General features: G+C 40.2%; 2 protein-coding genes across 5 annotated transcripts in view; both read right to left on the bottom strand.

The window, feature by feature from the left end:
• The window catches only part of LOC115020819 (ankyrin repeat and IBR domain-containing protein 1-like), a 31,110-nt gene extending 10,188 nt beyond the window's left edge, over positions 1 to 20,922 (bottom strand). Inside the window, exons 1-13 of the mRNA XM_029450803.1 lie at positions 20,502 to 20,922; positions 17,279 to 17,564; positions 15,792 to 16,092; positions 14,588 to 14,770; positions 13,735 to 13,852; positions 10,702 to 10,910; positions 7,881 to 7,969; positions 7,600 to 7,744; positions 6,999 to 7,165; positions 5,727 to 5,815; positions 4,795 to 4,925; positions 2,091 to 2,225; positions 299 to 385 (exon numbers count right to left, since the gene is read on the bottom strand). Of these exons, the coding sequence (XP_029306663.1) occupies positions 299 to 385; positions 2,091 to 2,225; positions 4,795 to 4,925; positions 5,727 to 5,815; positions 6,999 to 7,165; positions 7,600 to 7,744; positions 7,881 to 7,969; positions 10,702 to 10,910; positions 13,735 to 13,852; positions 14,588 to 14,770; positions 15,792 to 16,092; positions 17,279 to 17,466 (1,842 nt within the window). The 5' untranslated portion in view covers positions 17,467 to 17,564; positions 20,502 to 20,922. The remainder of the gene's footprint in view (positions 1 to 298; positions 386 to 2,090; positions 2,226 to 4,794; positions 4,926 to 5,726; positions 5,816 to 6,998; positions 7,166 to 7,599; positions 7,745 to 7,880; positions 7,970 to 10,701; positions 10,911 to 13,734; positions 13,853 to 14,587; positions 14,771 to 15,791; positions 16,093 to 17,278; positions 17,565 to 20,501) is intronic.
• Positions 20,923 to 21,571: 649 nt separating this feature from the next.
• Positions 21,572 to 26,934, bottom strand: eomesb (eomesodermin homolog b). Of its 4 annotated transcripts, none has more exons than XM_029450804.1 (7): positions 26,716 to 26,934; positions 24,833 to 25,736; positions 24,553 to 24,707; positions 24,157 to 24,278; positions 23,568 to 23,726; positions 23,180 to 23,241; positions 21,572 to 22,968 (listed from the first exon to the last, which is right to left on the bottom strand). In XM_029450804.1, the coding sequence occupies exons 2-7, from the start codon at positions 25,357 to 25,359 to the stop codon at positions 22,137 to 22,139; spliced, it is 1,857 nt and encodes a 618-aa protein (XP_029306664.1). In that variant the 5' UTR covers positions 25,360 to 25,736; positions 26,716 to 26,934; the 3' UTR covers positions 21,572 to 22,136. The 4 variants fall into 4 exon arrangements, with proteins under 4 accessions (XP_029306664.1, XP_029306667.1, XP_029306666.1 ...); XM_029450807.1 differs by having other exon boundaries at positions 21,572 to 22,920; XM_029450806.1 differs by having other exon boundaries at positions 24,833 to 25,504.
• Positions 26,935 to 27,590: the final 656 nt, after the last annotated feature.

Below are 27,590 nucleotides of genomic sequence, written 5' to 3'. Positions count from 1 at the left end.
CTGAACAGAATGCCCCAATATGAGGCTGAATGAAGCAACAAAAAGGTGGGAGCAGAAGACGTTTTTTTTTTTTTTTTTTTTTTTTTTTTTTAATCAAGACATTGGGATGTCTGATTATTGCTGACATACCATACTTTCATCATTTTACAGTATATAGCAATGCGTTTGTGCTTGTCACAGTATGCCCAACTAGGAGGCCATGTGCCAGCTTTACAAAAGATGACAAGTTCCCACTGCATGACTATTTATACACTATGCAAAGCAGACATCATTGAAAGGCAAAGCCAGGCCTGCTTACCTGATAGCTGTGCTCGTGGTTTTTGAAGCGTGTGTAGTAGTGCATAAAACGGTCGAGTTCCTGAAAGCTCTTGTGCTTCTTCTCCGCCTGCAAAAAGCGTGATGAGACACCAGTCACAGCCAATAAACTCCTGAGCATGTTGTTCCCTTTCACAGAGGAAAGTGTAGACACTCCGGGTGAGAGCAGTCACAGTAAGTGAGTAGTGTCACAGGTGAAATCAGTACTTGTGATTGAGAGGAACGCCGGTGAAGCTGAACCTGAGAATGGACTTCTTTTCACCTTTGGCTGGCTCCATAGTCAAGAGTCGTGTGTGTGTGTGTGTGTGTGTGTGTGTGTGTGTGTGTGTGTGTGTGTGTGTGTGTGTGTGTGTGTGTGTGTGTCTGTTTCACACCAAACAGACATTAAAGAACATGCGTCGCCTCACGTCGCCTGCGTCTTGGCAAAAAAAAAGTCACATTTGAACACTACAGCCAACAACAAACTAGTCCTTATGATCTGCACCTGCGTGAGAGGAAATAACTCTCCATAACAGCAGGCAGGCTGTATTCATCATTAGAAAACGTAAACCTGAAGACCTATGACTTGTAAATATACAAGCTGTTGTTATGATACACACATTTAAACGTATCAGTGTTTGCCGAACATTTAAACATCACTCTTGCTCACCACTTAGCTTCATTCCAGATGGATGTATATGAATGATCAGATGAAATGATGACGGAAAATGAAAAGAGCCTCTGTGTGTGCACTCTTGGCTTTAGTCATTTGTTTGTTTTCCTAACGTCTGCTTCTCTTCTCGTGCACTGGTTCGCTGAAGCTGAGTGAATTAATTTACCGACAGTTTCCGCAACATGTTGAATCGGCGGCGGAGAGTGTCAGGAGGGGCTAAAAGTGCTGACAGTGAAGGACACACCGTGAAAACGAAGGCCGACAGATTCTCCCCGACAGCCAGATATTGTGTGTATTATAAGCACACAAACAAGTACTGCTCTTGGCTGTGTGCACATGTGTCTGTGGCGTGCACCTTTAAATGGAAAAGTTCAAAATGAGGTTTATTACAGTTTTTCTCTGTCACTTTGGTACATATCTCAGATCAGAATTGAAATTCTCAGAACTACTTGTTCAACCCCTACATCATCTAGCCACTTGTGCACAACATTGTCAGTATTTTGAACAAACTGCAAATGCTTTGTCACATTCATGCAAATGATTACGTACAACTTCCTGCTGTGTCTTACATTATCAATGGTTTATGCCATGTTTATTACACTGTATTATACTGGTTCTCTGTTGAATAGTCTTGTCCCCCAAAACATCTTGGCATCATTGCATAAATCATTACACGCAAATAGGTTGAACAAGTTGTCATAGCGTGTCAAGCTTATGTCAATACTTACATAGTACACTGTAATATTGACAACATGGCTAAGCACTGAGTATTTATTTTTCAGAGATAAACTGCTGTTTGTATGAATTGTTTTGAGAAATTCACAAACCATTTTGCAAATGTTAAAGAGAAATGTACAAAGTGACTGAGAAAAACTGTAAGTGAATGTTAATCAGCTCGAGCCAACCTGCTTCTTGATTTAGTTTAGTCTAATTGTATTTATTTATTTACGATTACGTGCAACTCTCCCCACCACCTGATCAAATTGAGTATTGACAGTTGAACACACCAGTAGTACGACGATATGAAAATATGTGTCAAACTCCAACATGTATATGTGTGTGTGTGTGTGTGTGTGTGTGTGTGTGTGTGTGTGTGTGTGTGTGTGTGTGTGTGTGTGTGTACCTCTTCAGTCATCTCCTTCGACTGCTCCTCCACCTGCTGGATGACCTCGTAGCGGGTGCACCGATAGTAGCCTCCAGTTGATGAGCTGTGCTTTTTCCACTCCTCCAGACAGATCCAGCAGAAGTCATACTTACACTGCAGAGAGAAGGGAAATATTAGACTAATACTGGATAGCCAAATACTAATGCAGCTATACGGGGGTCATTTACATTTCATGAATTACCATGAGAGAAAACGAGTCCTTGTGTCATAGAACGTGAAATGATAACTAAAACCACACACACACACACACACACACACACACACACACACACACACACACCCACACAGTTTGTGTTTATTTGGACCTGATTAAGTAAAAAGTGAAACTTCACACTTCAGCTGATGTGGCGTGACTCCTAATATAAAACATGGACCCCTGAGGATATGAAAGGTAAATAGATTTTTGACATTAGCAGGTATTATTAAAAATCTGTCTGTATATCCTTTTTACTGGTCTTAAAATACAGAATAATTAAAAATGTGAAGGATATCTTTAAGAGTCCCTAAACCTAGGACTCAAGATCTACGTGTCATCTCTATTTTGATCACTCAGAGTTGAATAGACAGGAGACGGGCATTTGTTTCAAACCTAGCGGTGCATCCTTGTCGCCTGCTGCCACTAGAAGGCACTCAGACCATATTTTAGATCAACAGATCCTATTGGGCATTGTGGAACAACAAAACACTGCAGCCCACTGAAAGCTGCATCCTATTTGGGTGGAAGTGATCTCACCACGCCACAAGTTCTTCTGTAGGTGACGAGACCAAACCCAAGAAGGTAAGACCTCTGTTGTCCTGGAAACCCCACGCTTAATACTTTGGAAAAATCAATACCATATAAATGAGTGGGAGGACAAAAAAACAGCGTGTTAAACCTAAGGTGAGACCCAAGTTTAAAAAAAGTGTGCAGCCAGACCGGAGGGAAGAAAATGGCAGTGAAAAGACAAAGAAATGCTCCATGGCAACAGAGTCCAGTGTTTCCAAGCAACAGGGGTAAAGCCATTTCTTGCCATGTAATAACAGGTCAAGAGGCTGAGCCCTTAGTGGCCTCTCAGCTTGTGAAAGCTGCTCCATTCCCCCAAACTAATCTCCATCTCTAGTCAGCCTCTGTAACCAGGACGAAGACAAGAGAAAGAGACAAAGGCAGGCTGGCTGTATGACTGCACTGTGCTCCTTCAGCCCTCCAGCAGTGGTAGTAACAGAGATAGAGTCAGGCAACACGAATGTGTGATTATCAGTCTAACACTCAATCAGTGTATTTTTCCCCTCAATCACCTCTGTACAACTCTCTCTTGTCCATCTCAGTAAGACTGGAGCTGCTGGATAACTACAGGACTTCCCAGATGTTTGATGGACTAACTGGGAGCATGACAGCATCATAGGTCACTACTTGTAAAAGAATCTTTTGTAATGATAGCTCAACTTGGCCGATAGCAGCTTGAATGCGATTTCTCATTTTCACCTTCACAATTGTATTACAACACCATTGCTACAGTTATCTTCACCAGAGCAGAAGAGCTTCTGACTTGCTCAAATATAGAGAATAATGTTATCAGCAATTTAACACAACAACTGTTTTACACTCAATTATTTAATCAGAAATATTGGATGAGACCAAGGTGTAAATTATATCCCGACATCTTGTATAAATAAATAACATACAGACACTGGAAAATCTTTTGTAATGAGCAATGAAGAATTGCCCAAAAGTGAACCAAGAACAAATTGTGTAGTGAGATATTTGAAAGTTAAACAAGGAGCATCATCACAAACTTGCTCTACAAGAAAATATATAATCAGACTATTTTAAATATTTTGTTTTCATAAGGCTTCATAAGTTTGAAAGGTAGCAGCTTTTCACTGAATTTCTCAGGGAAACATCCATGTGCTTCACAAATGATTTGTTATTATTACGTTATTACAGGTCATTTAGCAGACGCTCTTATCCAGAGCGACGTACAGTGAACTACAGGGACAGTCCCCCTGGAGCAACTCAGGCTTAAGTACCTTGCTCAGGGGCACAATGGTGTTGATCTCACAACCTTCCAGTGTTCTTTTAGGAAGCCGTACCACTAGATCACCATTTGTTTGCTTTGTGTTACTTAGACTTCCCTTCTCGTGTTAAATCAATTTTCCTCGTGATGCTCCCACCTAAACCTCTGTTAACGCCTTGAGAAACCTAGGGGGAGCGGAAACCAACATCCATAAAGTGCAAAAACGATACAATAAGAGAACCACAGGTAACCAACCAAACTTGAATGAATGCATACAAAGTGTACACACTGTACAATACCATAAATAAGACTATACAGCTAGAGGCCCCTTTATGCTGCAATGTTTGCTTCAAAGCTCTAAGTTAACTATGACCCAATCCCTAAGGCCAAATGCTTAAAAGTGTCTGTAAAATGTCAAATGTTTTCCAATTTAAACTCTCATTATTATGGCCATTTCTTTTTGTTTTGTTGTTTATGGCTGTATATTGTGTCCAATACACTGCAACACTTGATTTGTTGTTTTGTTGTTCATTCAGGTAGTTTTCCTAATCAGGAAACAATCTAGTCATTCCCAACTCATACTGGCCAGAACAGCCTCGGACGTGAAAAGAGACACTAAATTACTGCAATAGTAAGACAGGTATGTGAAAGCTCCCTGCGTAACTTACCTTGGCACACTGCATGTGGTTGCAGCCCTCGTGTTTCTGTATTGGGGACTTGCAATTGGCGCAGGGTTTAGAGTTAGAGAGCAACCACAAGCAGTTGGCTGCATCCTCGTAAGCTTCGCTCACACCAGCCACTTCAACAGGAGGAGGGGGAGGTAAACAGAACAAATAAAGGCATAATGAGACAGAATGACTATTACCACAGCATCTAAACAGACCACTGCACTGAGTGGAAAATGGTGCTGCCTGACTAATATATATTGCTAATATATTTTTGCTAACACCTCCCATGATGCTCATGCACCCACCAACCCCCCACACACACTCAAACTGAATAATTGGCTATTATCAAAGCACTTGTGATGTGCCGTTTGAAATGCCGGGATGAAGCAGAATCTGGGGAAATCGAAGAGGACGATAGTTCCAAAGCAAAATAATTGCCTTTATCTTTCAACTGTCACATCAAGCAGGTTGCACTTTGGAGTGACTTGGGCCACCTTAAATCATCTATTAGATTGTCCAAAGTCCAATTACTGCTTCTAAACATTGCATTCTCTCAATGAGTGGGTTGCTCATTTTAATTAATAATTCATCATCAACATGGTGGATTTTAATTGGCTTAGTGCTAAACTGTTTGTAATTACTGTGGTTGAGTTCCAGGCAATTTAGATCCAAATCAATCACTTCGCTGCAACCCAAGCATTGTGGGCAAGAAACTAAACGTCTTTGTTGTAACCATTCACCACCTACTGACGTAGTTGGGTGGTGTACGAACAAATAACCTAAAACTCTATAGAATCCTTAAAACCCATTACGTATGTAAAAGAAACACTATTAAAAAACCCAGGAGTTTACTGTGCAGTTTGTTCAGCTGTAACTTCATGTCTGAAACATATCCTAAAAACTAAAATAAGTCAATTCATGTCAATACTCACATTCCTCAGGTCTCATCTCAGTGACTTTGTGTAGCCACCACTTCCAGGTCTCACAGTCACAGGGCTCATGGGCCTCACCTTGACACTCCCTGGAATATAGGCAGACAGATTAATGTGATGCAGACGGTTAAAATGACCTAAAGCTCACATTCTGTCCCTGGACTATACATAAAATTAAGTCAAAACTGTCAACCACCATCAATTGAGCATATATCACTTTCAACCAAATGTCTTCCTCATGTCAAGGGAACTATTAAAGTCAGAGCTGTGTTACATCCAGTTCCATTACCAAATGTCATGTCAGCTGCACTCTTGAATAAACCTGACAAGTGAACCTAACGGACGACTTTAGGAACCACATAGTGAGGTGAAGCGCAGTGAGGTGGGGAGCATTAGTTGGGGTGCAGGTTATGATATGATGGTGGGGGAGCTGACAGGGCCTTCACATTTTTCACTTTTTGTTGTAAACTATTTAAAACAGAATAAGTAAAAAGAATTACCCACCAAGCTGCACACATATTCCATGAGGGCAAAACGGTAAAACCTTTTAATAAAAGCGCACATTCAGACTAAGTTAAAGGAATAGTTCAACATTTTGGGAAATACACTTAATGCGCATACTATCAATATCATGTCTGTATGTTATGTACACACTTGAGTTTGGAGGACATTAGCCTATCTTAGCATAAAGACTGGGATTAAGGGTGGTGCCTGGTTTTCCACCAGAAAATCTTCTTCTTCATACACTGAGATTTCTTAAAAGTACTGTTTGGCAAACTCCAGGCAGGCTTGTCATAAGCCTTTCACTCTGCAGGGGTTTCCATCTAGCCACTCTATCATTGCGTAATAGCTGATGGAGTGATGGTTCCCAACTGGGCTTCAGAGCTCTCTGTTGGAGAGGCCATTGGATTCTTAGTTGGCTCCCTGAAAAAGGCCAATCTTTCTTAGTAACTGGCTTTGACTGGACACCCAACTGACTCCTGGTGATTTCAAGCTTGTTCTCTATTTCACAGTAGTAGACTTCTAAACATGTTTCATATGTCATTTTGGGATCACACATAAACACACTTCTAATGGTACCGAGCCTTTATGTAAAACACAATAAATGTGTATTGTAATAAACAGCCTATCTGACTTGTTGTTATTTGCTTCACAATGTTTTCCTTTCAATAGCAAACATGAGTTACATTAGAATACTTTGCAAAGCAAAAGTAAACGATAATATCTAAATGTTTACATTTTCATATATAAGGCATGCAACTGATTACTGACCAGCAGAAGAGGTGGCCTTTGCCACAATCTACAGCTGGGGCCCGAAGGAGGGGAAAGTTAAGAGGGTCTGAGGTGGAGATCCCAGGGCCCTGGGTGTTCAGTCTCACTGCCCTTTCACAACCTGCCTCAGGACACCAGCGGATTGCTGGATTGTTCTCCACAAATGCCTGTCAACAGAAGAAACAAAGAGGATTCAAAAGGTATTTTGATGAGAGTGACTGTATTACACTCATTTCTACTACAACATTATCTGAAATAGGTTTGAAAATGTTCTGCCAGAGGACATCAGTGAAACAATCTTTTTCCGATTGGTTTTAATTTAGTCTTTAAAAGGCTTTCAAATCTGAAAAGATCATGAATTAAACATGGCTACCGCTTACCTTTCAAGTCCAAGAATATCTCTCATTAATGTTTGCTCCTTTGTGACCTACCATGTCAGTCAACTGGCATCTGTATACAGTGTCATTCACATTGAAATTGAACTGCAGGAATTATGTGTTTATCTCTGAAGGTGACAGTATCATTTCAATATTATGTGCAGAAGGCTCAAAGGTAAAAAGACATCTGTTTAGTGCACAACTCGGTTTTTTCATCTCGTTACCTTGATGTCAAACTGGAGGTAGCGCCTGTCCATCTCTCTGGACACCACACTCTCAATGACTTCCACAGGCACTAGCTGGTAGCAGTCAAAGGCCGGGCAGAAGATGTTGTGGGCTTCACCCTCTTGGATCTTTAGATTTAGAAATCTGAAGAAGCATACACACATTGCAGACAGCAATGAGGCATACGCAGAAAAACGCTGAAGAAGATCGGTGTAAGGAAATTAAGTTACACCCTGAGTCGATCCGCAAAATCTGCAGGCCAAACCAATATGTGACTTACCCTTCCCAGCATGCTCTGCAGAACTCGTGGCCACAGGACATGTCAACGGGTTCCTCGAAGACAGAAATGGAAGACATGCAGATACCACACTGTGACAGAAAAGAAAAGAGATGCAATCTGTCTTAGGGCACAGTACAAACAGTTTCAAGTCAGTCTATATAAATAAAGTCTGCCATAAAAGATCATTTTCTGAGTAATTCTTAAAACTCTGTGGTCCAGTGCAAGAAATACACCATCACATTACTCTTTGAATGAAAACACACGCAGCCTTTGAGAAAGTCACTGACTGACATGACAGGTTTTTGCCTGAAATTCAACAATCTTGAAAAATAGGTTGACTGGGCTCTTATCAAAATATGACAATGTCAACCTCATTTTAATATTCCACTGTGAGATCACTAGACCAGGAAAACAATGCCGTAATAACCTCTGATGAGAATGTGGCTCACAGATTACTGTTCTGTCATCAGATGTATTTTCTCACATCCACAGAAACTTGTCACTTGCACACAAACGGGGACAAACACACACAGTCACACGCACACACACACTCAGGCCTTGTTACAGTGAAAGACTGACCCTAACAAAAGACATAAAGAAGCCACTGTTCTTCAACAATGTAAGTATTGATTTGTGAAAGAGCAGAATGTGATATAATCAACTGTAACCTTTAAACGGGCCCTTGAGTAGACCCGGTCGATTAGCACAGTGCAGTTTGAGGCACAGGGCCACAAAAAAAAAAAACCGTAACAGTAATCATCTTTCATCCAAAAAGATTATGGCCTCTAACACTAAACTTTTCAGAGACTGTCTGATTCCCCCCAGAGGTAGCGATGCCATTTCAAAACCTTAAAAGTCCCTGGTCACCATTGGGGGGGGGGTCAAAAAAATCCTGAAAACACAAGGGATTTATTGAAAGGATCAGCTTTCTTTATTATTTATTTATTATTTATTTATATATTATTGTGTCATATATTGCAACACATATCCTTAGGCCGAGCACCAATCAGAACAGAGGTTCTCAATTGTTTTTCAGCCAAGGCTCCCTTACAAGACAGACTTATGCATGTCCCTTGGAATAACTTCCATAGCCCTTATTTTACCCTTCTATAGTTGTAGTTATGTGAAAGAAGTACACAAGACAAATGTATTAGAACGATATTAGACATGAATTCAAAAAAATGTGCACCATCTCAACACAGATTGTGTGAAAGTGTGAAATTAAGTGTTTCACTCTTAGTGCATACACAGGCTAAATAAAACACATTATATTATTTATACTGTAATAAAAATCAATTTAGAATGTGACCCCCTCGCTGAGTGCCACAGACAGGTTGAGAATCATTGAATTAGAAGACATGACAACAGAGTCTGCTCATTCAAATCAGGACTTAAAACATTGTTGTTTACTGCAGCTTTCCAATTAATTAGATACGCAACTTCTTTTAATCACTAACTAATTATTTGCTTGCTTTTGCTATTAAATGCAATTTATTCAGATGTTTCTAAAAATATATTTTTGCTTGTTTGTTTTTATTGTCTTTTAAATGCAATCCTAATGTTTTCCTATTTCTATGCCCCTGTAATGCACTTTGAATTGCCTCGTGTCTGAATGGTGCTGTATAAATAACCCTTTCTATGCTTCTAACCTCTTCTGGGACAAGCCGATTGTTATCACACACACACACACACACACACGATACCTTCATGGCAGCTTTCTATAGTGAGCAGTGGAACAAGACAAATTGCCAACAGCAGCTCACAAAAGGACATCTCACATTACCTGCTTGGGTAATGTGCTCACAAAGAAGACTGCTGAGGAAAATGTCAAGCATGTTTGATAATTATCAGGAAAAACCCAGACAATGTCAGGATAATGGGAGGGCAATTAAACAGTGGGTGTGCAGCAGTGGGTCAATAAGGCTCAATAATGTCCTTGTAGGCGACATGCAGACTCTGTGAGCATAGCTTAGAAAATACACCTTCCGTGAGGTTTTGACGGCACACTTGCATATCTATGACTCATGGGAGCTGTAGTTGTTGCTCACAACATATTTGTTTTTATCTTTGTTGTTAAGTTTTACTTTGTAGACAGTACTTGTTTATGTTAGCTGCAGAGTGGAAACAGTGAGCAGACAGAATGACAATTCCCCACAACATCTGGAGATCTCTATAGATTGATTACTTTCATGTTTGACACCGACGGAGGAGTTTGCTATGGGACTTTATTACTACATATTTGCATTGTCTCCCTCATTGGTCTATAGACACTAATAACATTTTTTAGAAAAGTATTTTAATATTCTCTCATGTTCAGAGCTTACACCATAATTAACATACCCCTTGTTCTCCTAGGAGTAGAAGTGCTGCTTGTGTTTATGTTTGTGGGGGAGACCACTGGTATGAATACTAATGAGTGCTGGCAATATATAGCAGGGAAATAATGCAACATTATGCAGAAAGACAGGTGTGGCGGAGAAGATTTAAAGATTTCAGCAGAGACACCTCAGGAAGATCTGTAGTACCAGAAGGACTTCATTTAAATAAACACTGGTGCACAGTTTGTATGGAAGCCCTGCCAGTTACTATTAGTCTGTACGCTTCCATACTAGCTTCATCCTTGCTGCTGTACGAGCTTCTTGGCCAGGAAATCATGGGGCTACTTGTATTGTGGTTCAATTTAATCTGATGGCTCTTCACGGTCAAACAAAGGACTTCACTAAAATGATGTTCTCATCTACCATATCTGCAACTGCCATTTAAACTTTTCTTTCTGAAATTGATGAAAACTTTTAGCAAACATTGGTGAAGGGAACCTCACCAGAGAGGACTCCAAATTGGCAGGCATGAGGCTGATTTGGTCTGGGGAGGTGGCGGAGGAGCGGGTGTTGCGTGGCGTCCGAGGCGAGGGCAAGGTGTCCCAGGCATTGTAACCACTTGGAGGTGGGTTGGGCATCTGTACCCCTGAGCGTTGGCAGCATTCCTCCGCATCGCTCATCCAGGCCTCCAGGAGCTTCTCTCTGTCCCAATCTGATACGAAAAAGTAAAGCCATAATTAAAGAGAGAAATGGTAATGGTTCAAACCAAAACCGAGAAGAATAATCTAAGTAAATAAAAAACCTAATAGTTTTGTTATGAGCACATGAAGAAAGTGATTGGATGGCAGTTAAAAAAAAAATTAAGCTAAGAGAGCGGCAAAGAGAAATTACTACATCAATGTCGTAAAGGCCAGTGCTTATAAAAAATGTTTTTTTAAAGCTGGGCCATTAAGTTTGAAAGGCCTGCAGAAGATGTTGGTTAGGAGTTTAAAAAGCTCCGAACAATAACGGATTTGAATAAAAACAGACTTTAACATGACAGAATTCCCATTAAACCTGATAAAACAAGACTTGTTCTCAACTAAATTCTCATTTCATCCACACAAAATGTATTTACATGAAAACTTTATTTTTTCAGTCCATCCTGTTTTATGTTTGTAAGAATTTCTAAACTAAATGCTGAATCCACCAAAGCCCACATAAATCTCACTCCGGTGGCAACACTTCCACCTAAGCCTTTCAAAAAACATAGACCTGCTGCCATCTGGTTTCCTATTTTAGAATAGCTGTTCATTCTCACATTAGCACAAGAACAGCTTTTCAGTATAAATATTGAATGACTTGTGGACTCTGCCTGAGTCCAAATGTTCTCAGCGGAAAAAGTCCCCTTTTAAAATAAGGAACAAGACCCGGTCAACTGTGCAATTAGGACATTATCTGCCTTGAGACACGTCTCGGCACCAATCAAATGCTTGGGACTCTAAATGGCCTCGTTTAGATAATGAATATTGCAACAATTTCTCCACATCTCCTTTCAATTATAACTCACCATTGAGAATAACTCTATCTCCCAGCTTTTGGCCTTTAAAAGGCGTCTGGAATTAAAAGTCTTCACATTTAGTCTTAAATATCAAAAATGAGCTGTGAAATACAAATGTTCAGAAGCACAGACAGACTGACAGGCTGGCAGCAGGCGAGCCCCGAGAACTGTGATAAGAAAATATGGAACTAATATGGAAATGTAAAAGTTAGGAAGTGTTTAAGTTTCAATAAGAAGAAAGAAGAAATTAATGATATTTAAGTCCAGAAACTCTTCTCCTGAAGATTAATAAGAATTCTGAAATGTTCAATCCCTATTTAACAGATATTCATTATTCCCATGTAAGAGGGGAATAAATATAGTAATAATCTGGGGTCACACTCCCTTCTAAGCTTTCAAAGGTACGTCTGATGTGGAGCACACGCAGCCACTGAATCAATTGAATTAGACAACGGGGTATTTAAAGACTGAAAATCTACCACAAACTGTGACGCATATTTTTGAAGTCCTCTACTAACATAATCTAAACCAAATGTGAAATTAAGAGTGGTAATGCATTTCAAATGCCTCAAATCGAATAACTTTGTTTTAAACATTTGAAGCTCTTCATGCATATTATCTCAGCTACTTTAAGAGAAGCGAGTTGGAGAATTGGTGGCTTAAGGCTGCAAATCAAATTGAAACTGTGACTCAGTACTTGGCCAAATCGAAATTACAAGAGCATCAATGGAGTAATTCAGGGAAAATGTCTGTGCATGAAAAATGTGGCAAAATTAAATTAATTAATTCTCCTCAGATTAAAAGGCTTTCACTGATTTAACCCATTAGTAACATATGTCTCTTGGATGCATGCGTCATTGGGTATATCCATTGGATGACTTGATATTAACAGAATCATATGTGCTGTATTTCCTATGAGCTGGCCTGTGTGGGTATGTAGATAATGTTTGTTTGCAAATGCGGATGTGTTACATACGTTTAACTTTGCTTTTTACCTTAAGCTACCCTTACTTCACACACCAATAGATTTAATAAGGCAACTAAAGTTTTACACCCTGTCAGCCCAGACTCTAATCTCATACTTTATATTCCTTCTGGCGTTAGAACTACACTGCAAAGACAAACTGTCCGCATGATGGCAAACCTATAATATGCAATATTACAAGCTCAATGTCAGCATGCCGTTACTTATTTGTGATGGGTATGATTGAAGCTACCCATTTAATGTCTATAGAAATATAAGTTAACAAGCAATGCTAACAAGTGTATATACTTGCAGTGATGTACGATGTAGCTATAGAGAGAGCAGCATTCCACTGCACACTGTTGTCTTTAGTAAGAACAGAAAGGAATAAAACAAAGTCTTGAAATAAACAAAAAGTGCAAATGTGGAAGATACAACTCTTTTCCCATGATAATGTGAAATGTTTGTGTTTTTATATGAAAAGCCTCTGTTGTAAGTGTAAGTACCCTCCTTCTTCACATATTTGGTGGGGAGGACAAGCCCAGTAAAATAGCATTTCAAGCATGTGACAATGGCACTCTCCACTGAGAGCAATACAAATGAAATTCTTTCAGATAACAAAGGCTGTTCACATCTTGCCCCTTTCACTGCGAGGAAATCACTAGAGTGTAGCATGAAGTCTATACAAGATTAGGCCTCTCTAATCCCAATAGAAATAAAGTATAAGACACATTTGCCAAGACATTGTTTCTTTACAAGTACAGTAAACAGCAAAATATTGTTTGCTTAACGAGAGTAAGCTCTGTGGAAAGAAGGGGTACTCTGTAAAAAAAACGGTTCAAGGTTTTTGAAAGCATATCTCTGTTTAAAAAGGTGAATCGCCTTGAATTTTAATATTCAGTACATATTATTTAAACTACTAGGCTAACAAGTCCCTGTCTGTGCAGACCATTTTAGGGTAAGTGGATTACTGTGTGTGTGTGTGTGTGTGTGTGTGTGTGTGTGTGTGTGTGTGTGTGTGTGTAATAGTACCATGGGCACGTAGCAGTGCCTCTGCAGTGAAGAGAGGGGCCTGCAGCATGTCGGCTGTCTCTACTATCAGCATGTCCTTCAGCCTCCGCAGATCCTGAGGCCGCAGGCCCTCATACAACTAGAGAGGAGGACAACGGTGAGGAAAGGACAGAGACAAGAGAGGAGGAAAGGAGGATAATGACAAGAGGAGAAGAAGAGAGGAGGGAATGAAGGAAAGGATGGTAGAAGGCAAAAAGGAATATGGCAGGTTGACAGAGTAAAGTCATAAAAGAGCAGAAGGAGCAACAGAGGATGTGATCAGAGGGGGGGAGGGTGTAATGAGGGTGGGAGTAAAAAGAAGGATTGGACAAAAAGGGAGGAAAAGAATATTAGTAATAAAAGCAAATCAAATATAGATGATTGCTGATGCATGACTAAGCCAGGCCCAATGAGCGAACAGAGTGATGGTGATAGGAGTCACATGCCTGATGGCAGACTGTTCTGTGAGAGTTATGTGTGTGCGTGTGTTTGTGTCTAACCAAAGCATCTGCAGTGTGACGCGAGGGGGGCAGGCCAGTAGAATTTACTGGACTATAGACAGATAGTGCCTGCTTCCAAGTGGAAACTAATCTAGAAAATAATCAGCAGATTAATCGTTAGTTGCAGCACTATCTATGACTGAAGAACCTTCAGTTCTTACACCCCGTTTAGATATCTAGGGCAGCTTACTAAAAAGAGTTTCAGCGTCATTCGTCATTAGATTTTTCCAGTTTGCTAGGGACTATAAATAAGTTTGGTATTGGTAATGTTGTAAGTGACACCAGTTGCGGATGACAAACTGAAAGCTGTGCACTCTTGGTATGTTATTCTGTACCTCTCTTCGGTCAAGGGCTGCGTACTCTGCCTCTATACCCTCTGCCTCGGGGGCAAGAGAGAAGACCATCTGCGACTCCAGGCAGAGGGCCAACTCCTTGTGGTGCTGCTTCTCTGCACAGTCACATGGAGTCTCACGGTCTTCGTTCTCCGCAAACAGGTCCGCTTCTCTCTGCACCAGGAACTGAGCGAGTGGAAACAAGAGGAATATTTGGCTTTAAATAATGTGGCGCACACACTATACGCAGAGGCATGTACTCAGTTTACTGGCCTGTACAGTTTGAAACACCTTAAATGACAATAAGAGTGCAGTACCAGTAACTCTGTGGTAGTAGTCGAGGGAAAGGCAACACAATTATGGCAGAAATGCTAATCCCAATTATTTTGTATCTTTCCTGTGATCATGATGATTACTTACAATTTTTTTGTTTCTGGCCCCATACGTGGATTGCACTTTAAATAAGTGTTATTTCCCAATGGCAATGGCTGAGCCTCTTTACAACATTGAATGAATTGTTCTGTCAAGTATGAATATGTCATTTTAATTTATGAGTTCATTCTGTTCCACTTTGATTTTTTTTATAATTGTTCCAAAATTCTATGTAGGTTTTCTCTCCATCACACCAGACCTGCCTTTATCCCAACTCTGACATTTCCTTTTGCTATATATCCCGCTGTAAAACATTTCCTTTGCTATATATCCCGCTGTAAAACATTTTCTTTTGATCAATGACATAATTATGAATCAAGGAAACAAATTCTGTTTCAAAACTAATCTGAGGTCTTTATAAGGCATATATTGAGAGAGAGACACACAGTGATAGCTTAATTCATATATGTGACTTTTGTATGAGATTTATCCTGCCCCCAGGATTAATAAAGATGTTCTGTGCTGCACGACATCTTCCAAAAACTCACAAGGGAGCCATTGATCCAACTTAATATAATGGATATGAGCACAATGCCACACATCAGCCACTATTCTACAAATATTCATAGAACAAAAGGGCAGACATTGAATTATTTGTGTTAAATCAGGGTGACTCTGGCCCCTTTTATCTTCCTTCCACTCAAATTGCTCCCTGTCTAAGTGAGGCTCTTTAGTTTTCATCTATGGAGCCTTTGACCTATACCCAAAATGTCATATTTGAGAATATTTTACATTAGTCCACACAGAAAATGTCCACAGGACTTTGGACTCTCACCTCAACACAGGTCTTCGTGCCTGACGCAGCAGCATAGTGCAGGCAGGTGTTTTTCTTGTTGTCTGTGGCATTAATATCAGCGCTCTCATACTCTCCGTGGTCCAGCTTTGCTCCGGTCCATGCCAGGATGATTTGCAGAGATTCAGCCCGACGATGTTTGTCTTCATATGGACGTGAGATCCGGGGTTGCAGTGCCCCCTCTGAGGTCAGGATCTGGGGCCCCATGCAGAGCAGGTGCAGAGATGTCTCATTGTGCACATTACGCTTGTTAGGATTCCCATCTTTGCTTAGGAGAAAAGACCTAAAAGAACACAGAAGACAGACAGGAATAACCAGATCAGAATCAGAAATCCTTAATTAGTCCCACGACGGGACATTTACCAACAGCTGATTTCAAATTATTGAGTTCAGCTTTGGTCAACAAAGTAGCCGACTAGGATTTACAATCATTATCTTATAATGTTTTGTTTTTATAATCACAATCAGAAATACTTTATTAGTCCCTCAACGGGGAGATTTACATTGTTACAGTAAAGACAAGAATGAACAAGTGAAACATATAAAGCCTAATAACCCTATTGGAGGTTCTATAGCATGTTTTTGAAACATAGTAAATGACATAAAAAAACATTTGAAATAACAAATATCCCTTATTTCTGTTTTTTTGGTTCTAGTTTTAGTGGCACCGTATATTCAGGAGCATTTTAAGTAGTGTACTTCACACTATGTCTAATCAAATCTAGATAATTACACAGTAGAGATGCATGTGAAAATAAAAAGTACACCTCAGGTAAATTATTATCAATTAGTGTCTTTTGGTGCTTCATGTGGAAACTGGAATCATCAGAATCATATCCATCGATCCATCGATCCAGTCGTAGATTTTGCTTCCACTTGACATTGCAGTTACCTGCTGACCTTTTAAACCCCCCCCCCCCCCCCCCACAACTATTTTTTAAAGTCAGGTAGGAATGCAAAATTGAGCAAGCATCCTATTAGCGGAAAAACGTAAAGACAAACACATGCGAGGTTGGTAGCTTGTTGGATGGGAGGCTCTTTGAGCCCCATCCTATTCCATCCCAGCATGTTGCATTCCTGAGAGCTGCTAACAGATGGCTGTGTGGAGACAGATGGGACAGAGACGTAGAGAGACAAAACATGAAAAATGTTCTCCTATGATGCAGCAATACAGCAATAGATTAGATCAGCTGATGAGTAGCAGAGTGCTAAAAAAATTATAGATTTGTTTAAAGAACAATTAGAAATCTGAATGGGTGCCACATAGGAAACAATAATATAATTAATGAATAAACTGCAGCATATTGAAAGTCTAGAGCACAACAAATTATTTCCCTCATCTATCAACCCTTAGATGTCCATTTTCTACTCACAGACGGCAGCAAATCCAAAAATATGCAACTCTGAATGAGTACGTCTGTCTGTTTTCTTGCTTTTTTTGTCTGATTTTATCTGGACCGTATCCTGACCTGAGTAGGCGTGCCATGGCGTGCCGGGCAGCATAGTGCAGTGGAGTGTTGTGCTGGTAGGACTCTCCGTATGTAGAGTTGGGATCCAGAGCCTCCTTGAACTGCGGGTTGCTCTCATAGAGATGGCAGGCCAGCGCCTCGTCCCCATTGATTAGAGCCTTACGGAATTTGGTCGCTGTGTTCCCCATCTCTTCCCCTACCGTAGGTTCAAACTCTTGACTGGCACGGCAGCCTCTTTACTCGTCTTCAACCTGTTCAAATCCAATAGGCCAGCATACCGAATGTCCTAAAGAAAAGAAGAAAAACTGGAGTTTAATTCCTTTATAGCCGTGTCAGGGTCCAACAAGGCCTTGTTAACTAAAAAGCGGTGAGTATTAATCACTTCCACTGCCTCTGAATCACAAGGACGTGAGTTGCATCTCCAAGGTTGCTCAGGCTTCTCTGCCACAAGCCCCTGTGTCAGCATCCCAACAGCACTGTAAACCACCTCCTTGTGTTTCTCTTTTTATTTTTTTGGTTTTGAATAACTAAACATAGAGCCAACAAAGCTCACACAGAGTGAAGGACAAGACTTCCTCTTGCAATCACCAGGAGCTTCCGCCTCTCCATGCCAATGCTGCCCATCCTACTGAGGCCAGGAGCCATTGTGAAGCAAGATATCCTCGACCGACAAACAACATGCAGAGAGTCAGCATTTCGCTTCCACCAGAGCACCATATGGTCACGACTGTTTGGGCAATGTGATGCTTTAATGTACTTTTGGTGAGCTGAAGCACAAATCAACAGAGCTCAATCATCTCCTTCAGCGCAATATATTCTATTTTATGGTACTAGAATTCATTCACACTGAATTCTCACTATCATGCATATCCTTCTGTACAATAATGCCTTGGAGAAGGCAACTTATGTTCACAATAGGAGGAAGAAATGCTTCCGGAAAACATTTTTAAGTATACAGTATATAGTATACAGGTTACAGCAAACTCTCCATAGGTTAGCAACAATGACAAAGGAAATGGCAAGCGATTTTAGACATTCCATTTGCTGGACAGTTGATTCTTTCTTGCAGCTTACGTAAACAGAGTCAAGACTGTGGGAGAACTTGACTCACACTGTTATAATCTTTCTTTACACAATATCAGCCAAAACTAGATAAGCAGCTGTGTGTGTGTGTGTGTGTGTGTGTGTGTGTGTGTGTGTGTGTGTGTGTGTGTGTGTGTGTGTGTGTGTGTCATAGACAGGAATGGGAAAAAGAGGGATTTCCAGTTAATTTAATAGTTTCCATTTCCTGTATTTCGGGAAATTTTTAACATCATACTGAAACAACATTAATAAAGTAAAAGGTAAAAAAAAGAATAAACAAATACATCCATACATGTAGGGCTACAACTAAGTATTTTCATTATCGATAAATCTGCAGAAGTCAGCAAATAGTGAAAAATGTCAATCCAGTTTCTCAAAGGTGATGTCTTTAAATGTCTTGTTTCTCAGTCCAAGATATTTAGTTTAATATGATGTTTAACAGAGAAAAGCAGCTAATCTTCATATTTCAGAGGCTATAAACAGATTTTTTTCGGCCATCTTTGCATAGAAAATTACTTAAATGATTAGTCGACTTTTAAAAATAAGTTAGTGATTATTTTTCTGTCGATCAACAAAGCGATTAGTCGTTGCAGCTCTACATGCATGGGGAAGGTGAGACTCCTGTGGTGACTTTAGTTAATTAACGCTACCAAATCAACAGCTATACACTCAGTTTCCAGTGTAGTGGGGACACCTGGCTAAACATTACAGTCCTGCAATAGATTATACATTCAGAATGTTCCCTTTTTGTTCAAACTGACCTTAGACAAGTGTGGCTTAAATGTTAGAATACTTTTGGACGATGTGGTATGTGTTGCTGCAGAACTGTACTGCATAATCCAGCGAGGTGTTTCTATTATTTTGCCTACCCTCATTGACATAAATGGTGCGGACAAAATAACAAAAACACCTGTCAGTAACAAAGGTAGGAATTATTGCAGGATTGTAGTTTTAGCTAGATGTACCCAATATACTCAGTATATATATTTAGTTAAGTTATGAGGCGCTCACATCACATGTTACAACCAAGTCCAGAAGCAGACATCTATATAGTTTTAAATATAACCATAATTTCCCACTGTCATGTTTCAACTTTTCAGGAAGATACATTCATTGTGGAGTGGAGGTAAGTGGAAGATAGGCTGGCGCGCTTCTCCTCACTCTCTGAACAGACTTGTAATAAGACAGTTCACATGCATGATTGATCTTTGTTCTTTATTCAGGTAAACTGAATAACTAAATACTGTATACTTATTTAAATGTGTTAATACATTGCCATTATTAGGATAAGACTACACATCCAGCCACCCATACAATAGTATCCGTACATTCAAATAACATAAACACGTTAACAGACACACACCACGAACACGTTAGCAAAGTATACATCACTTACATCACAAGTTAGCTCGCCTTGCATCACTAAATCTGTGTCAAGCTTGTGCCATGTGAGGCCACACACCATCATAAACACACACAGTCAGAGGGAAAGACAAACAACAAAGGTCCCACCTTGGTGAACACTTGTAAACACATGATCTTTGAGTTATATAACTTCATCGATGAGAACAGACTACTCGATAAGGTGACACTCCAAAATGATAACACATTAACATATCTGACAAATGTTAACGTCACTCCTCCATGACAACACCATGATAACTATAGCTATCTAACAGTATCAGCCACGGACATTAACATGTAACAGTGTGTCTGCGTAGTGTGCCACTTGACACTGAACTCCTTCGTGCAGGCCTTTCCCATGTTGTGTGGTGTTTACCATTTTCGCTAGCTCAAACCGACAGCAGTGTGTTGTGTTGTGTTAATGAACAGTCCGCAGTAACTCTGTTTTACATGTCTGGTTAATGAAAACATTCAGCAGCCCACTGACCTTAGATAACGTTCTCTGAAAACCATTACGTTTGTTGAAAGGGCTAGTGTCAATCACAATACACAATATTCCTCGCTAGCTGGATGTTATTCAAAAACATAAAAACATCATGACGCCAGTATCTGCGCTGGCTAACGTCAGTGCATACGCTACCGGATCAGCTAGCAAGCTAACAGCACTGCTAGCCAACTTAGCTAGCACAGTTGATAAACTCACAGTAAACAATGATTAACAAGTATTCTGACTTACACAGAGGGTACATCTCGCTGTTGTTGATCTGGCGTTGTGAATGAACTGTCACTTGCTAATACAATAAACAAAGGCTTTTCTTGTTAGTGAGGCAATCCATAAATAATGTGTGTACGAAGCAATGATGTTGTTCCTGTCAACTCTTCGTTGACTCTCTGCTGGCTGCGAGACGGGTTGCCAGGTTTCAGCACAAACCCCAAAACGGGCGGAGATATAAATGGCTCGTTTTCCTCAGAGACTAAACGAATAAACATACACACACTAACGCTATTAATTGAGTTTTACATCCTAAATTGACAACGTTGCCGTATTCTAGACTGATGACATGCAATGGTCAACTAAGTGCATGTTTTTGTTTGTGTGTTTGTTCTTTCGGAAGCCCACTGTGTCCTCTTCCTGTTTATCACAAAGGTTTAGAATCAGAAGCCTATTCTATGCAAAGTGTCTCAAATATATATATAGCCAACAGGTTCCCATGGGCAGAACAGACATGGGGTATTTCAAAATAAAATAAAGAGTGAAAATAATCCAAGCTCTCCATATTTCGACTGTAGACTGCCCTTACCATGGGATAAAATCGAAATAATGTAACTACATTTTATGTCAGATGCACTCAGTGTCCGTGTCAACTCAACAGGCGGCTGCAGTGATTGATTTGGTAGCTGTAAGGACAATAAACTGCCACTAGAGTGCGACAGAGTCCATGGAAACAAATTAGCTTTATGCAAGAACATGAAGTTGTGCTTTTTTATCCATTGAACGGTCCAGTCTTAATATGACTTAAAGCAGTTTTGACTTTGAATTTGTTTAACATATTTATAATAAAATTTAAAATTTAAAAATTCATGCTAAAAGATGGATTAGCAGAATTTAAGTGGCTTTACACTCCACCATACTCACGTGCAGATGCTGGTTCTTTATGTGCAATGAACCAATTCAATGAGCGTCAAACTTAACTGAGTAATTACTTGTGGTGCATTCACATATCAATCACATGCTAATATAAATGTACCCATTACCCCATCATATGTAAAACATATTGTATTTAAATAGGAACAAATAACCACTCATTGAAACACATATGCCTTTTATTATCAAATATCTAAACATTGCAATGAAGGCAGTACAGCATATTATCATCACATTTATGAGAGCACAAATTTCATATCAACAGGCCTTCAATAAATATTCTGTAAACACATATCCTCAGTGTTAAGGCAGATACAGTAATGTATGCACAATGAAACATACAGAACACTGTAAAAAAAAAAAAAGCAACTTAAACAAATGCTTTGGCACTTTCAAAACTTCAAATACAGAGTTACATAAATGGAGATGTGAAAAAATATATAGTCCAGGGGAACAGATGGAGTAAAGAGGGAATAAGCAACTCAGGATGCTTATTGTGCCTCACATGCCCCTTGACTTTTGATCATGATTTTAATGTTGATATTTCCTGTGTTACCACAAAAAGGAAAATATTAATATATATTATCACTAGATGTATCACCACCAAGACACATTTTGGGCCCGCACATAGTTTAAAAAAAAAAAAAGCAAAATAATATGTCTTATTAAAAGTGGCAGGTGAAGAACAACCAAAATGTGAGACAAAACATATCAGAGACAAACCATTCAAGGGTTTGTGTAAAAGGAATAATAAGCTGCCATGCCTTTGGATGAGGGGGCTTCTTTGATATAGGAGCTACTGTTAGTGGCAGCAGAGGTCATGTCCTCACACTTGATGTCAGAGGGCGAGTCCTCTGTGCTGGGACCATTGAGAGACAAACGCCTTCGTTTGCAGGTCGTGGAATAAGAATCAGCCTTGTCTAAGGACAGAGCTGATGGCTGTGTCTCTGTCCAGGAGGAGATCAGGCTTCCACTGCCGTTCACATCCTCTTCTATCTGTGCTTTAACTTTGTTTAAGTCTTCTGGGAAACCAGTGGTGGGACTGGGCCTGGTAGACCAAGGCAGGCTGGGAGAAACCTTCCTCTGGTATGCAGCTCTGGACCCCCACCCTGCAGACATGGTGGTGAAAGGAGAGTCTGGGTAGTAGCTGAGAGCGTGAGATGTTTGCATGGACAGGGATTTGATACCATAAGGAAGCAGGGAGCTTGAGTATTCCCCCTCATAGGGTGTTAGATCTAGCTTGTTGCTGGTGCTAGTGCCGTTCCCCCCTTGCATGGAGGTGACAAACCATCTCTGTGAAGCTGCGTCTTCTGTCTGAGGTGAGAGGAGGCTGTTAGTCTGTGGCACTGCTCTTTCACTGTTGTAGAAGCGATTCTGGGGAAGGTTGTTGACAAATTGGTCCTGGAAGAGGGGCTGCATGGCGTAGCGGGCTCCGGGGACAATCTGGTGGGCACGGGGGGAGTCAGTTGGAGAGGGTGTGAGGCGGTCATTCTCCGGTGCTGTGTACATCCTGGAAAATACATGTACGTATGAACTTGAGGTCATGGAAGGGCAGTGTCTGGGTGAAAGAAATCATGTTGAAAACATCTTTCAAAATGAGTTGACACAAGCATATGAAACAACAGATCTTAAATTGGCAAATTTAAGTAACAAATTCCAACACAGTTTGTCGCAATAAAACATTTGATGTATTCTTATGCTGTAAAAATGTAATACTTTCTCAGTGTATAACTGGTAAGCAATGCATGACAATGAAGTAATATACTCACGAATCATAATTATCTCTGAATCCTTTGGCAAAAGGGTTGTGATCAATTTTCAGCTGAGTAATCTAAAACAAAGAACAAAGCACAACGGAACAATAAGCTTCATATTGTTTAGTCAAGATAAAGATAAAATAAAGGTAAAGAAGCATAATGCAGTTGCAAGCATACTAACCACATGCATGTCGAACTATACAAGGCAGATAGATGATTAACATTTAAAACTGCTATTAATGTCCATTGAATGAGTTTAAATAATATAAATTATAGTAGATCAAAACAGGATGCATTTTATACTTGTATGGCAGGGGATTAGTCTGAAATAATAACAGTCTGTAGCTATAGCACACATGATGACATAGAAGAGACGCAGAGAGGAATATGTAATGCTTACATCAGTGTTCTGGTAGGCGGTCACAGCTATAAACTGGTTCTCTGGAAAGGTGAAGCTCTGAGACTTCACGTCACCGCTAATGTCCTCCACCCCATCCTCCGTCACCTCCACGATGTGAAGCCTGGGCTGGTACTTATGCAGCGATTGCAGGACAACCATCTGCATATGAACATGATACAATCCGTTAAGTTATCTCTTCCTTTTCTAAAGTACGCATTGAATGGTTTTTCTCATTTTCTAAACACGTGCAATTTGTGCAAAAATTGTTATTTTTTTTCACAAGTGGTTTGGCCTAAAACGCTAATTCAGCTCCTTTCAAACACGAATAAAAAATGTTTTTTGTATAATTATTATTATTTTTAAATTTCACCCTATTGTGCTGGTGATTTACGTAAAACGTTTAATAACGCGCTTTGACCTGGTCTGTAACGCATTATTTATCAGGGTAGATATTTTACTGTAATATGTATTATAAATACGCTATTACAATGCGACAAAAATATGTAGACATTTTAAAACAATTTATTTTAATATTCGCTGAGGGTTAACGTTGTTAGTTTAGGTTTATTTATTAATTAGGTTGGCATACCTGTGAAGTATTATGACTGGTTCCTTTGTTGTTCGTGAGTTTCAGTTTGCTGAAGGAGATTTCTTGTCTCATCCAGTGGGCCCCTGTGTTTGGAGACTCTGGGTGGATGTAGACTTTGTTGCCTGAAATAAAGAAATGTTCCAACGTCAAACTCCAACCCCAAGTAGACCATTTAGTAGGCTTTTCAATTGCACACCTCATTTCAAAATATAAACTCGTAAAAATATGCCCTATTTGAATCGAATTATTTTATTCTAGCAAATTGAGAATCTTTCTAATTTCCAAATTTCACTCATTTCCAAAGTAAAAAACAAAACAAAAAAACAACATAAACATACACTCAACATCAAACTAAATGAAATGTTAAAAGTGTCAAGTATCGACCTGTTTCTGTACCTTGGCTACTGTTGTCCGCTTTCCCACAGGTGACCCACTTGCCACCTTGAAATCTCCAGTGGTTTGGATCCGCCAGCACTACCTCCACAAACACGTTGTAGTGCGCTGTCAGGTTGAGACCAGCCATATTAAAACTGAGGAACGGAAACATCCGTCTGCAAACACAAAAGTTAACACGGTTTTATGACAGAACAGCAGAAATCAGAAAATTCCCAGCAAATAAAGATGTAATTCGAGAAAGGCAAGTCACTTATTTCAAATGAAATATCCTCCATCTTACCTGCCCTGCTTGGTGATGATCATCTCGGTCTGATGCCGGTGGAACTTGAGCCACAGCGGCCGGTTGCAGAGGTACACCTGGGCCCTCATCCCCGGGCCGGCGCTGGGTAGAGTTATGTTGCTGAGAGCCGACCCTGAACTAGTATAGGGCGGATAAATGCAACCGGGGCTCTGCCCGAGCTGGTAAGCCGGGCTGAAGTGACTGCGGCCAGCGGTGGAGGGGGGAAACCCCGTGGGAGGCAACACGGAACCCAAGTGGAGAGAAGAGGGGTACCTGCCGGCGCTGGACGGGCTGTAAACTGTCCCACTGGGGCTATAAGGAATAAAAGAGCAGGGGCTCGGGATTTCTTGGGTTTGTTTAGAAACCGTAGGAGGGACGTAGTAGGACCGGTCTGTACCCATCCCGTGCTCTGTGTACCTACTGCCAGCAGCCGGGTCCTCCACATCCACAGCCGGAGACTTGCGTCTATCATCCGCTGCTTCCTTCATAGTAGAGAAGGTGCTGCTCTCCCCTTCACCGCCGAGCATGACTGCTTTTCTTATCTTGTCACAGAGGTGGGTTGCTTTCTTTGATCCCAGTTGAGATTGCTCTTTTTCCAGGGGGCCTTCTTCCCCCTCAGGAATCACTGAAACAGTTTTTATGCCAGGTGTCTTCTGCCCTGGAGTCTGGGTTCTGGAGACAGAAACATATTATAGTTAAGAGAAACCCATGATGTCGGTGGGGTGGGCTACCTGATTCACCATCACTCAAAGGCCTACTACTATTGTCAAGCTGGCAACTTGCGCATACACGAAGATACAGTGGGATGGTGATGGAAAGTGACCGTCATCACATCAAAGCAGAGCCATTATCAAATCTTCGAGGGCGTATCAGGGTGTGGCTGTGAAGTCCATCAAAACTCGATCTGTTGAATTTCATGAGCGTCTTTTAAAAATCAGTTACTTTACTGCAACTTAAGAACAAGTCATCTTTGGCACAGGCATCCCTTTCTCTTCTAACGCTTTTATCTGTTATATAAAAATAGGGAGATTTATATTCTTTATAAATTAAATTAAAAGGCACCGTGCCATACTTCTTCTTAGAATTCAAATTCACAAGGACTGGCTCAAACACGACTAAGGTCAATAGTTCAGATAAAACCATGATGGATTTGTAGGCTAACAAATACAACTGACTTGGTACTTGGCTTACAGGGAAATCGGCAATTTCTTGTAAATCATATGACAAATCACAGATTTGTGGGGAGCTTTGTGGCGTGAATCTGAAAGCTCGCCCACGATTCTTCACTACAATATTCTAATGTAAACCGTAAATGTTTCAGTAAAACAAATTGTGCTCTTTATTGCTTTATATTTTATAACAAGATAACACCATATCTTTATGTAAAAAAATGTTTTTGTAAGGTTAGCAATTTATTCTTCTTTATAAAAACAGACAGAATAAAAAACAAATACAAATGTAATCAATTTCTAGGTAATAGACAGAATGCTGTTAATCCTATATTATTATTCAGTTAATGCATTTGCATTCATTGAATTCTGAAGCGACCCTGTGTCCCAACGGGATACCCGACGTGAAAAGGGAAATAGCCAATTATTTTTACGTTTGAAGAAACCTGTGATGTTTCTTAGATCAGACAGTTCAACGTGATAAAGGAAAACAAACAAATGTTAACGACCATATTTTAGGACAAAAACAGTGTCTTAAATCCGTGTAAATAATTCTAATGGCTAAAATAATTGTATGTTGTATTTTGGGGTGAGACTATAATAAATTCTAATTTATTACAATGTTAAATTAATCAAATGTTTTATCGAACAGTGTCTTGCATTCAAATGTATATATCCCATGTACAAATACACATGTAAAAAATATAAACTTACCAAGCGACACTCCCTCCTGTTTTCCGTTTGAAAATCAAGTTCAAGCCGCAATAGAATAATTTCAGTTTATAAAAACTTAGGCAACATCAATGCGCGAAATAACCTGCGAAGCTGAGCCCATACCAGCACAGGACATCATGTTGGAGTAAAGAGTAAAGCCTGAGTCATGTGGAGGAGGAGGACTGATCAGAGCGTAGAGGCGAACTCCCGCTTCACCGCTGCTCTCTCCGTGTGGCCATCACGCACAGATAGCAGCCTATTATCAGATTCTCCTCGGATCTCCAGGGGAGGGGCATCACATCACAGCCAAGGTGTATAAGAGCGAGACTGCTCCCCAATCCATCCATCCCATCACCCTCACAAAGACATCACCACAATAACATTCCCAGTCAGGGCTAAGAGTGTGTCTGTGGGGGTCAATAGTGCAGAGTTTATGGTGACTTTAAGCTGTGCTTTACAGAACATGGGTCACTGTTATTCTCAGAACAACGATGTCTAAAAATGAAAAAGCCTTCGACTTTAACACAAAGAGTTGAAGACCATCATGTTGAGATTTCTGAAAGGTGAAAGCTGACCTGGCCACAAGAATTTAGTCAACTTAAAAAAAAAGAAAATCCCTAATTAAGCCTAAACAATGCATGAAATCAACAATATGAGAGTTGCTGCTCATTTCTATTTCAAGGTAAGTCTGAGCGATAGAGACTCTGCCATTATAACACTGTACCTACAGTGACTGAAACTCAGCTGTATCACTATGTTTGTGGTAGTGGTTAGCACAGATGAACACATCAATATGATCCCCCATATCTGTGTGAATGCCCCCCTGACCATGGAGCAGCCTAGGCATGAAAAGGAACTTACTACATTGCTACTCT

This window comes from Cottoperca gobio, chromosome 16 (assembly GCF_900634415.1).
Source record: "Cottoperca gobio chromosome 16, fCotGob3.1, whole genome shotgun sequence".
NCBI lineage: Eukaryota > Metazoa > Chordata > Actinopteri > Perciformes > Bovichtidae > Cottoperca > Cottoperca gobio.
Note: the sequence above shows the minus strand (reverse complement) of the source record. Positions and strands in the feature narration are given on the sequence as shown.